General features: G+C 42.6%; 1 protein-coding gene across 1 annotated transcript in view; it reads right to left on the bottom strand.

Annotated features, from left to right (window-relative positions):
- Positions 1–12,029, bottom strand: part of LOC124790068 (ubiquitin carboxyl-terminal hydrolase 5) — a 160,033-nt gene that overhangs the window by 119,317 nt on the left and 28,687 nt on the right. Inside the window, exon 3 of the mRNA XM_047257633.1 lies at positions 7,056–7,238. Within this exon, the coding sequence (XP_047113589.1) occupies positions 7,056–7,238 (183 nt within the window). The remainder of the gene's footprint in view (positions 1–7,055; positions 7,239–12,029) is intronic.

Raw genomic sequence — 12,029 nt, 5'->3', positions numbered from 1 at the left:
GAGTGCGGTTCTTCCTGCAGATGTAACATTAGATTGCATGTTGAGGGATTTGGGGAATGATGGTGAGGCAATGTTTGAGGTTAAGAAATTCTGGAAAGTTAAAGGGGGGGGGGGGGGATCTGTGGGCAGTGGGGGTGGATCATTGATGGAAGAGTGAACTGAGTTAGGCAGGGCTCAACATTGGTCTTTGGTTGAGGCTGATTGGTAGGGTTGATGGTGAAGAAGTGTTTCCACTGAAGGGACTGGGAAAAGGAGAGAAGGTCTTTAACAAGTCCTGCATGATTGAATTTGGGAGTGTGGCAAAAGGTGAGAACTTTGGAAAGGACTAGGGTTTCTGGAGGAAAGGTTCTTGACTGTGCTTCGGGTCAGCTTACGTTCTGGATTGTGTGTGGTGGTGGGAGCGAGTTTTGGAGGGTGGTGTAAATGTAGTAGGTCTGCAAGACAGGGTTTGTCAGCTATGAGGGGACATGGATGATGATTGGAGATTGTTGTAGAGGGGGTGGACAATGGTACTCCAAGGCAGGAGTAGGAAGTGAGCAGGGTGGAAAGTTTTTTGAAGTGGTATTGTGCATGTTGCTACAGTTCCTGGAGGGCAAGAGTTTCAATTTGTGTTATGGGTTCCAAGAATTTGGGATTGTATAGTAGGAGAAATTTTTCGGACATGATTCTATGTTATTTATGTAATTTTTCGCATTTTGCCCACCACCATGGATCCTTGCATCTGCATCAATACGGAAAGGTTTCCTTATCCATAGCCAGAAACCAGTCCTACTTACTGTTCTTGCATTGTTGCTTGGCTCGTAGTATCTCCCACAATGGCCTTACCATCAAATTAGCCACCTCTGGCACTACCCCTCCTTTCACAATGACCTCCACCTATTCAGATTCCGCCAATATAGACCTGCAAAACCATATCTACCAAGCCCAAACCTCCTTGCAAAATACACACATGTACTACCGCGAAGTTCAATGCGAAGGTTGTGAAACTGAAGGTGATAGAGTGAGTATGGAGCAGTGTCCTTACGAAGCGAATGAAGGCCCAGGTTAAAAAGGGCTGCTTCACAGAGCCAAGGTGGTGAAGGGCTCACACCCACCGGGGAAGTTGCAGGTAGTGTGAGGTTAAGCCACCACCAGAGCAAGTGTCGAAAGTGGACTCCAGGAGGTAACAGAGAAGAGGGATGCACCCCATACTGGTGATCAAGGGATCATCGAATAAGGAGGCATAGGATGTGTGGCCACACATGGCAGACAAGTGGTATGCCTACCTGCTGAGCAGAAATTCACAGCTGTAGGCTAGTGGTAGTTCAGCAGCTTCAGCATACAGACTTTCGATCAAGCAAGTATAAAAGGCACCAGTGGCCAAACGGATGCCATGATGGTGAACAGTGTTGAGACTGCGTAAGAGGGACGGACGTGCAAACACATAAACAAAGCACTCTAGTCTAGTTTCAAACTGACAAGGGACCCGTACAAACGTAGGAGGATTGTTCAATCTGCACCCTAGGAAGTGCCATTGAGGACACACAGGATATTGAGGGACCGTTTACAGCAGGCTGCCAGATAAGACACATGGGAGTACCAAGAGAGTGTCCTATCGAGCATGAGCTCCAGGAATTTTGTAGTTTCAATGAACATAAGAGCGACAGGCCCAAGATGTAAAGATGGTAGGAGAAACCACTTGCACTGCCAGACAATCAAACAGACTGTTTTGTTGCAGAAAAAACAGAAGCCACCGTCGACACCCCAGGACTAAAGATGATCAAGACATCCCTGAAGATGCCACTCAGTGAGACAGGTCCATGGAGAACTCCAATAGATAGCAAAATCGTCAACAAAAAGGGAGCTGGAAATGCCTGACGGGAGACAGGCCATTATAGGGTTAATGGCAATCGCAAAGAGGACAATGCTCAGGACAGAACCCTGAGTCACACAGACACGGAAGAACCCACATGCACCTTGAAAACTCAGTCTTCTAAAAATTCCTGAAGGAAATAGGGAAGGGGGCCACGGGAGCCCCACGTGTAATGAGTACAGAGGATACCAGTTCTCCAGCAGGTGCCATAGGCCTTCTCCAAATTGAAAAACACAGTCAGTCTGGGATTTCCACAGAAAACCATTCATAACATGGCTGTACACAGTAATGAGATGGTCAACCGTACAATGGCACATTCAAAATCCACACTGTGCAGTTGTTAGTAAATTGCAAGACTTGAGCCACCATACCAGCAGAGCATGAATCATATGTTCTATCACCTTGCAAACACAGCTGGTGAGAAAGGTGGAGCGGTGGCTAGAAGGAAGGTTGTTGTCCTTACCGCACTTAGGTATGGGTATGACAGTGGCTTCACGGGACCGTCCAGAAAATGTGCCTCCTGCCCAGATGAGGTTGTATATATTAAGCAGAAAGTGCTTGCCCGCAAGTGAAAGGTGCTACAACATCTGAAAGTGGAGAGCATCAGGCACTGAGGCAGAGGATCAGTATGAACTGACAGCATGATATAGGTCCCTCATAGTGTAGGTGGCATTATAGCACTCCCGATTCTAAGAAGAGAAGGGCATTGCCCGAGCCTCCTCCGCTCATTTCCGATGGAGGAAGGCAGGGTGATGATGGGAAGAGTTCCAAATTTCCACAAAATGGCAGCTCAGGCTGTTGGAGATAGCAATAGGGTCCTGCTCGCAGTGTGGCCTCAATTGCCTTTGACTACATTCACTTGTGCTTTGTGTGTGTGTGTGTGTGTGTGTGTGTGTGTGTGTGTGTGTGTGTTATCTCGACGAAGGCCTTGCTGGCTGAAAGCTATATTTGTGACGGTCTTTCTGTTGTGCCTATCTGCAACTCCGCATCTCTGCTATATGGTGAGTAGCAACTTCCCTTTTCACAATATTGTTACGTCCTGTGATGACGTTCACCTGCTTTATTTCTTTGTTGATCGTCCTCAGTGTAGACATACTGGCTGAAAAAATGGGGGTGGGAGTGCAGTACTGTCTACTTTAAATGATGTAGCTGACAGGTGCAAATTTGTGTTTCACAGTTATTTACTTTCACTATTCTCAACCCCCTCCCCCCCAATAATACACAGTTTTATGGCCAGAGTACTACTGTCTAACTTTCGTTAAGCCCCATTAATAGGTTGCAGGCGAACATCCACATACTGCTACAATAGTTTTCTGCTGAACATCTACGAGCAGTAAAAACCTAACCACAAAGTTCACAGTTCTTGATTAATAGGAAGGTACATATGGAGCAGACACTGTCATTGTTTTACCACACGGCCCATTGGTGTTAACACTTATTTCACTGGTAAGTTGATGCATTGTCGTTGTTCTAACCAACACAGGCTCCTCATCTGCAACTCGGCTGCGGACTGACTGTCTCGAGACTAAAAATCGGGCCCTTATATATCCTCACAGTAACAGGTACTGAAACTACACATTGTTCAAAGTTAAATGTACAGAAATTACAATTAAAACTTAACTCATTAAATTAACTGAATACATCAAAAAGTTGGTTCTTTTTAACAGTTTCTTCTACTACAAGAATTTGGCCTAATTGTTTGTTTAAATCATTAAATTAACAACTATAATTACGCAAACAATACTTATCACAAAACTGTTAATTACTTTGGAATTAAGGGCTGGCTTTGTTAACATGTTTTCAAATAGAGCCAAATAAACCCTTTAAGAATGCTATTAGTTGTTCCTCCAAATGTTTCTACTGAGTACAGATTTTATATTTGTTTATATGTCAACAACAAAATTTATGTTACGAAACAATTACTGATTTCGCCATATAATGAAAGATACTGAGTAACAGTGGTCAAAATAAGTTACAAAATCAATTACATACATACAACTAAGCACAAAATTATATCTAGTGTTATATTCTTTAAAACTGAGGGGCAACCTTTCTCTTCTATGAAAATGCAGATTATACTCACCTATGTTAATGGTAATTAAAAAAAACTAATTTTAAGGAGGCAGATGGTAAAACAAGAGGGGAAGTAAAAATATCCCACCCTGTTTTGTCGCAATACCATCCTGGATTTCCATTGTTTGATTTTTGCCTGTAGTTCAAAACATGTAACTGACTCAGAATTGACAGGATATGTAGATAGTTGAAAAGTGATACAATGAAAAATCCAGGACGGAATGCAACAATACGACTGCAGCTTCTGGCAGCTGAAGTGTGGCTTCAGCTGCCAGAGCCTGCAGTCGTGTGAGAGAGTTGCGTTTGCGCACACACACGAGGGTGTGGTGACTATTTTCAACTTAGGCCTTGTTGGTTGAAAGCTTATATTGTGACAGTGTTTTTGTTGTACCTATCTGCGATTCACATCTCTGCTATATGGTGAGTAGCAATTTTGCTTTTCATATAGTTGAAAAATGAGCATTTTTCATCCTTTATGGGGTCCAGAAAAAACATTTTCCTAGAAATTGAGGAAAGAAACTGCTATGACTGGCACTTACGTACCCATACAGTAAATGCTGTTCAATGAAAGCACCACAGGTGTAGTAACCACGATTTTTAGCTGGGGCACAGAGAACATGCGTGATTCTAAAATGTATCCTGCAGATTTTTAATTTGTATTTTTTTTACACATCAAAACTTGCAGGAAGAGAAGTGTTAATAAATGATTAATAAGCAAAAAATAACAAAGTACGTGCATAATTGTAATGTGCATCTGGAAACCCACCACTGCACAACTATATGGATGCATTTCATGAACAACTTTTAACACTGATTTTCCAGGCGACGTTATGCATTAAAATTAATTCCCGAAAAAGAAATATTTTTGAATGTAAACCAAATTTTTTTCATCACATCTTTAGAAGGAACAATACTGATGTATGAAGATTGTTCTTGGTGCCATGAGTATATTTATCTCAAATGTTTATATGACCAGAGCTATCTATGTAGTTGTTCAAAGGAAAACAGGACATTTAACAGAGTAAGTGAAAGAGCCATTGTAAGACAGCCAGGATTTAAATTTTAATTCTTTACTAATTCTAGTTGTTTGAGAAATTTATTTGCATACCTTCTTGTTATTTTTCACTGACTGCTTTACCAGAAATTTTGAAATGGAAAAAAAAATACAAATGAAAAACAGCAGAACGCATTTGGGAGCCAAACACAAGTTCTCTCTTTTCTAAGAAAATATGCGTTTGCATAATCCACACAAGTCAATGTTCAACTGCCTATTGATCCCATCAGTTTTGAGTCGATTAGGCATTATGGATTTTGGGTATGATTTTCTCAAATGCAGGTGGGGTATGGAGGGAGAGGGGTAGGAATGGAGGATGGGGAGACCTTTGAGCCAAAATATCTTAAGTGTTTTTCATTTTAGGTTGTAGACAAGCAACCTACCAAATATGAATGGCATCACCTGGCCATGTTTGATGCCTTACTTTGTTCATTTCATTTTTCCATTTTACCCTACAGTTTTCTTACCCTTCTCGCTACCCATCTCTTCTGCTGTTCTCATTTCTACTGTTTGTTCCCCAGGTGTGTAACAAGTTCTAATTACCACTTTTTCATTGAACTATATTGAATTACATTGAGTTTTTCTATTATCTACTACCATCCCTTCTTAAATTTTTCTCTGCTTAATTTCACAGGCCCCTTAACTGTTATCATTGACACATCTATTGGCTGCTACTCATTATGCAGTTCAAAATTTGAAGAGAAGCTCCTCATTCCACAGTTACTATCAAATCTTAACTGTTAATCATCCGTCATTCATAATTTAGGTTCTTAATGGCTGGCATCCTCATAAATTAATGTAAAATTCAAGATGGAACAATCATGTAATTGAGGATACCTCACAGTCCATCAAATGAGACAAACATTAACAGATCAGATGGAAGAAGATGGGTAGAAAACGGCCAGTGTCATCGTCATTCCAGCACTTGCTTTAATTGTGTGTGTAATCCAAGTCTGGGCGACTGTACATGGATTCAAACCCTATGTCTCCTGAAAAGAAGTCAAAAGGGTTAAGCAACGTGCCTGCCCACTTGGTGCAATTGAAAAGAAGTTATATTCAGTGCGTGGTATGGGACTGGGTGTGGGCTATGTTGGATGATAGGTCATGAAGCAGCCTTTAAGTTTCACACATCATATTGAACAGCATGTCATGCAACTATCTGGTCTGGTAGGACACAGTTTGCAATAGCCACATATCTTGGTAGATAACCTGAGAGAGGCACTTTTGATGTAAAATGTTTGGTAGTGGTCGGAATTAAGTTGTTAGTTTACCCACCTGGCTAGCTGAGCCCTTAAAGTGTCCGATTCCGGGACATGGAGAGGCACACCAGCCCCAGATCGATTAATGACACGGGCCAGTGTTGCCAGTCAGCCTGGGTGTGGTTTTCAGTTGGTTTTCCACAGCCAACAAGTTGAGTATAGGGTTCATTCTCACATCCTACCTCAGATGCACAATGCACAAACACTTAGATGTATGATGTGAGATCTGACCTAGGCAGGATGGGCAGAATGGTACATGGACTCCTCCCTAGGAAAAGTTTGCAATACAGCCAAAAACTGCCCCCAGGAGCGGTGAACGCTTTGTAATAATAGTCTACATATGATCAAGGGCCGTTCTCTGCATAATTGGAGAAGTACTATACCAATCTCAACCATTCATTGGCTGGATAAAGAAAATTGGCAGGAGGGAAGGAAGGTGACAGATTATATGGCTGTCTTCGGAGGTATCCTTGCCATGATGAAGGTAGGAAGCATTAGTGACTTGGGTGGAATAACAGTTTGTGGACAGATATATGGAACAGGTATTCCTCCTGCATCTTCCACTGGGATACATGTTATGATGCATGTGATTGAGACAACAGGTATAATTTCTTTTTAAACTGGTCCAATTTCAACAACTGTTAAGAATTTACCCTCTCTCTGTACTATATACATTGTGCCATTTTTATAACACTGTTGTAACAAACTGTAAACATGAGTACATTACCATAAGATATTTTTAAACAGAACACTTAAAATAAAATTGCATGAAAGTGGTTATTATGATATTATACAATCAACTGGCAACATTTCTTACCTTTTCCGGTAGATCAGAATTAGGCCACTTTATGGTGTCGCGTGATGGAAACACCACAATGGAATATGAATCTTCATATTCAAATTTCTTCTTTCCAGCATCAGGATCAAATCCCCCTTCAACACCAATTGCAAGCCTTGTAATTTTTTTCTCTGGTCCATCTCCCTGCTGTTCAGTAGCAATCTAAACAACAATAATAATTGTATTTGTAGCCAATATTTATGAAAATATTACCACACAATAACCAAATTTATATTTCGTAACAAAAATGGAAATCCCTTAATGGAAAAATATGTAAAACAAGGGAAAGGCAACCACTTACCTATACAGGTGGCACATAATAAAGCATAACAGAAAACTTAACACTAACTTTTGAGGTTTCTCTACTATGATTACACACATTCACACATACAGCCACACAGTATTAACTGTTTTCTGACACATATTTGTGTATGCCATGCACCAGTCCTCTATATGTAAGTGGTTGCCTTTCCCTTATTTTACATAAATACTAATTTGCAAAAAACATACATAAAAAACCTGTATTTGTTTATTTTATAAAGACTAAACTTAGGCCAAGTTTTGAAGGCTCTTGGGTTTTCAGCAAAGAAGTCTTCGATGGGGTGCAGAAAAACAGAAAATAGTTCAGCCTAAACAAACAAACAGAAGACAAAGATGCTAATTAAGTCTAGCTCCAGCTGCCAGAGACTGTGTGTGTGTGTGTGTGTGTGTGTGTGTGTGTGTGTGTGTGTGTGTTTTGACAAAGGCCTGGGGGCATAGAGGGTATAGGAGAAGCAGAGACAGGGAAAGACAGGTGAATGTGTTGGGAGAGAGTGAGCACAATGCGGGTAAGGGGATGGGAATAGGTAGGCGACTACAGGGCAGAGCGGGGCAGAGAAACCGCTGGGCGGAGAGTGTGGGGGCAGTAGGTTGGTCCAGTGTGTTCCTGGCCACAATTTGGTGGTGGCTGTTCATCCTGGTAAGACAGCTGGTTGGTAGTCATAACAATATAAAAAAGCTACGCAGCAATTGCAGTAGAGCTGCTATATGACATGGCTGCTTTCACAGGTGGGCTGCCCTCTGATGGGTACGATGAACTTGTGACAGAACTGGAATAAGAAGTATAAAGATGACAGTTATCCTTATCACTCATGCCCAACTTCCGAAATTATATCAGCCTCAGCCTACAATAACCTACTGCCCCCAAAACTTCCCCTTTCCTGTCACCTCCTCCCAATTTATCACCCTCATTGCACTCACTGTCTCTGCCAATGCACCCACCAATCTTTCTCCGTCTCTGCTTCTCTCCTTTTCCATTTCCTTTTTCCCTCCCTCCCCTATGCCTGAGTCTTGTCCTGCTGCCCTTTACAGTAGTCTCTGCACACACTGCCAGACAACACCGTTCTCTCCCGCCCACCCCCCCAATCCATACTCTGCTACCCCTTGCCCTTCTGTGACCCACTCCCAAATGCTGCTATCACTCACTACACTTCTGCAGTTCGGCTGAAGCAGCCAGAGATAGTGATCATGTGTGCCTGGAGAGAGAGAGAGAGAGAGAGAGAGAGAGAGAGAGAGAGAGAGAGAGAGAGACAGTGAGTGTGTGTGTTTTCCTTAAGAAGCCTTTGGCTGAAAGCTTAGTGTAACAGTCTTTCCATTGTGCCTGTGGTGTCATCTCAACAGTAAGTAGCAATCTATCCTTTTTATAATAGTTGATATTCCAATCTGGACTTTCCTCTGCTTCATTCTGAAGTGAAACAGTTTCATGGGATTATGTCCTTCAGTTATGTCAATGTTCTCTATGGTGAAAGTAATCATATTCCACTCCTCTTCCTGACATGTAAATATTTCTTAACCCGCCCAGTTAGACATGCGGCCTAACACACTGCTTTCCGGGTGGGAAGGCATGCTGGTCCCTGGCACGAATCCGCTCGATGGATTAGTGTTGAGGTCCGGTGCGCCGTTCAGTCTGCGAGGATTTTTAAGGCAGTTTTCCATCTGCCTCGGCGAATGTGGGCTGGTTTCCCTTACTCCGCCTCAGTTACACTATGTCGGCGATTGCTGTGCAAACACTGTCTCCATGTATGCATACACCATAATTACTTTACCACGCGAACATTGGGGTTTCACTCGTCTGGTGCCAGACATTCCCCGGTAGCGGCCCACTGGGGGCTGAACCACACAATAACCATGGGTTCAGTGTGGGGTGGCGGTGGGGTGTGTGGACTGCTGTAGCCTGTTGGGTTGTGAACCGCTGAGGGCTATGGTGGGGACGAAGAGTCTCCGTCGTTTCTGGGTCCCCAGTTCCATACAGTACAAATATTTCTTAATGTAATACACCTACATGGACGAGCAGTTCCAGAACTGTCATCTATTCCTGTGTTATTTCCTAAACTAACCATTTCCTCAGTCAGAGCTTGACATCAAAGCTAAGCTACCAAAAATCCTTCACAACATGTATCTATTACACAGTAACATTTCATTATCTGTCTGATCAATATAATCTTTCTTTCTTAAAGCAATTATAAATGTTCAGGATGTAGCCACATTTAAAAATTAATTTGCAATGTTTATGTGAAATCATTCTACATCATTAGAATATGAAAATTACCTCTTATTAAATTGTACTAAACTCTTCAAACTACTTTCACAACTTATTGTTTAATCCACATAATAATACTAATCCAGCTTGCACAGACAAACTTCTGATGTGTCCACCTCTTATAACGGCAGAAAATGAAAGGCAAGTGTACACACTGCAAAAACTGGATGTAAGACTTGAAATTTTTCTAAGTTTTCAGAAAGTTATTCATGTTGTTACATGCTAAATCCTCTTCGTATTCAGCATTCATCATTTCTAACTCCAAAGAGAATAACTCCCAGATTGATGAGGCACATTTACAGAGAAGAATGTTATTTTACTTGTCTGTAAATGCCTCATAAGTCAAATTGTCCAACTCTTAAATGCCATAGAAGCTTTCAACACCAGATGGATTTACATATGGAGCAGTGGCGGGGTTGATGGCGTTGCTTTCGAATTCCTGGCGCCACTAGCTCGATCTGTCATGTGATGTCCCTCTGGTTGGAGGCCACTAAGATCTTTGCTCGAACTTGTCGATGGGGAGGGGTGTGTTGTGGCATGGCGAGTTGGGGAGTGGTAATGGAGCAAGGATGACAGTGTGAGAGGACTGCCCAGCGTGTAAGGCAAGCACTTGCTTAAGCATTTTGGGCACGGAGTCCAGTGAGTAGTTGCTGGGCATATTTGTGGGCCGATTTGAATCTGTGGCTGACTACGAGTGCCGTCTTTGTGTGTAAACTGGACAGCCAGCTCTGGGATGTGGCACACTGATGAGAGAGTTGAAGCCAGTTTCGCTGTGCTGAATTCTGGGCCCCCTATGGAACTGACAAGCTTCAGCTTCGATTCATGAACTTCAGTTAAGTTTTGGATTTTGAGGTCTTAACTGTTATTTTCATACATAAGTCCTGTCTGTTGGTATTTGGTACTTTTACTTATGTGAAACTTTTATCACTGAAGGCCTACTTGTTTCTATTTGGTAATTTTATTTAAATGAAGTAGTTATTATTGATGGCCTGGCTGTTTTTTACTTGGTAATTTTACTTAACTGAAGCCGTTATTAAAGAAAGCCTGCCTTTTTTCGTAATTGGTAATTTTGCTTAACTGAAACTGTTATTAATGAAGGCTTGTATTAATTTATTCCGTTGTTCATAGGTACCTAGCTTGCTATGGATCCAAGGGGCTGCCCTGGAATCAGATATCCAGAGACGGAGCACCTGCAGTATGAGCTTAAAATTCGGGAGCTTAGCACTGAGGGTTGAGTTCCAGATCTAGTGGGCAGGTTGGGCGCCCTGCTTTGAGTTTTGGCAAGCATCATTGTGGAGGTAAGTGTTTTTCTCGATAATATATCCACAGCATTGGATGAGGTGCAGTGAAACCTGTCCTTTTTGCAGGACAGTCAACCTACCGTTAGGCAAATTGGTAGAATTCAGGCCCACCTAGCACATTTGGGGAATTGTTTGAGGGACATAACTTCCTTGCAACTTAGCCAGTCCAGGCTGGGACAGCTGAGCGGTTGAGTGAGGGATTTCCAGGTCCAAGAAGCATCCTTAAGCTTGGAAAGTCAGGAACCAGGAGCAAGTACAGCAGCTACCCCCAACGCATCACTTCTATGACCAGGTGTCTGGTGGCCAAGGTTTAGGTAGTCTTACAGCTAATCATATCACTGGACTACCCAACCAATTATGTGCCTACTCAACGGTATTTCACAGCTTACACTCAATACCTTGGGCCGTGTTCAGCAATTTTTGTGGCTGTTAGTGTGATTTGAATTTCATGCAGGTGCCCTAGGGATGCCTCACCATGTGATATTAGCGTTACTTTACCCCTTGTGAAAGGCACTCTGAGTGATTATTATCCTAAGTCCTGAAGTTGGAGAGCTCAATAGGACAACTAAGGGGACTGACTGTCGCTAAGAAGCTCTCTCTGTGGGTGCAGAACGAGCTTGAACACAAATGTTACTGGTGGGTGCAGGCATCATTTGAACTGCTGAGACAGTATGTTGAGAGAGTGTGCCTAGTCACCTTGGCTCTTGGTATGTCACTTTGAAACTCCATACTGTATCAAACATTTTGGTGGGCATGCGTGCTGAGGTTAGGTCGCACTTTGCCTTTTCTTCCTGCCCCACTAGCTTCTGGGAATTGCGAACGTAAGTTGATTCGCTTGAACCCTTGTCATTTGCCGATGATGAGCACAGGTGTGAGGAGCACCTGGAAGCTCCTCCGCCCATCTCGAGAATTAATAGGGCTCCTGAAGCATCCAACACATTTTATGGGAAAGGTTGTTTTCAGTGCCGCACCCACGATCACTTGGTGCACAAGCATCCCATAACAAGAGCTCCTAGACCCAGCAAACGATGCCAGGTGATGAAGAGGGGGGAGGATTGTTTCCATCGGAGGCGT

The sequence above is a fragment of the Schistocerca piceifrons genome, chromosome 3 (genome assembly GCF_021461385.2).
Source record: "Schistocerca piceifrons isolate TAMUIC-IGC-003096 chromosome 3, iqSchPice1.1, whole genome shotgun sequence".
NCBI classification, from domain to species: Eukaryota; Metazoa; Arthropoda; class Insecta; order Orthoptera; family Acrididae; genus Schistocerca; species Schistocerca piceifrons.
Note: the sequence above shows the minus strand (reverse complement) of the source record. Positions and strands in the feature narration are given on the sequence as shown.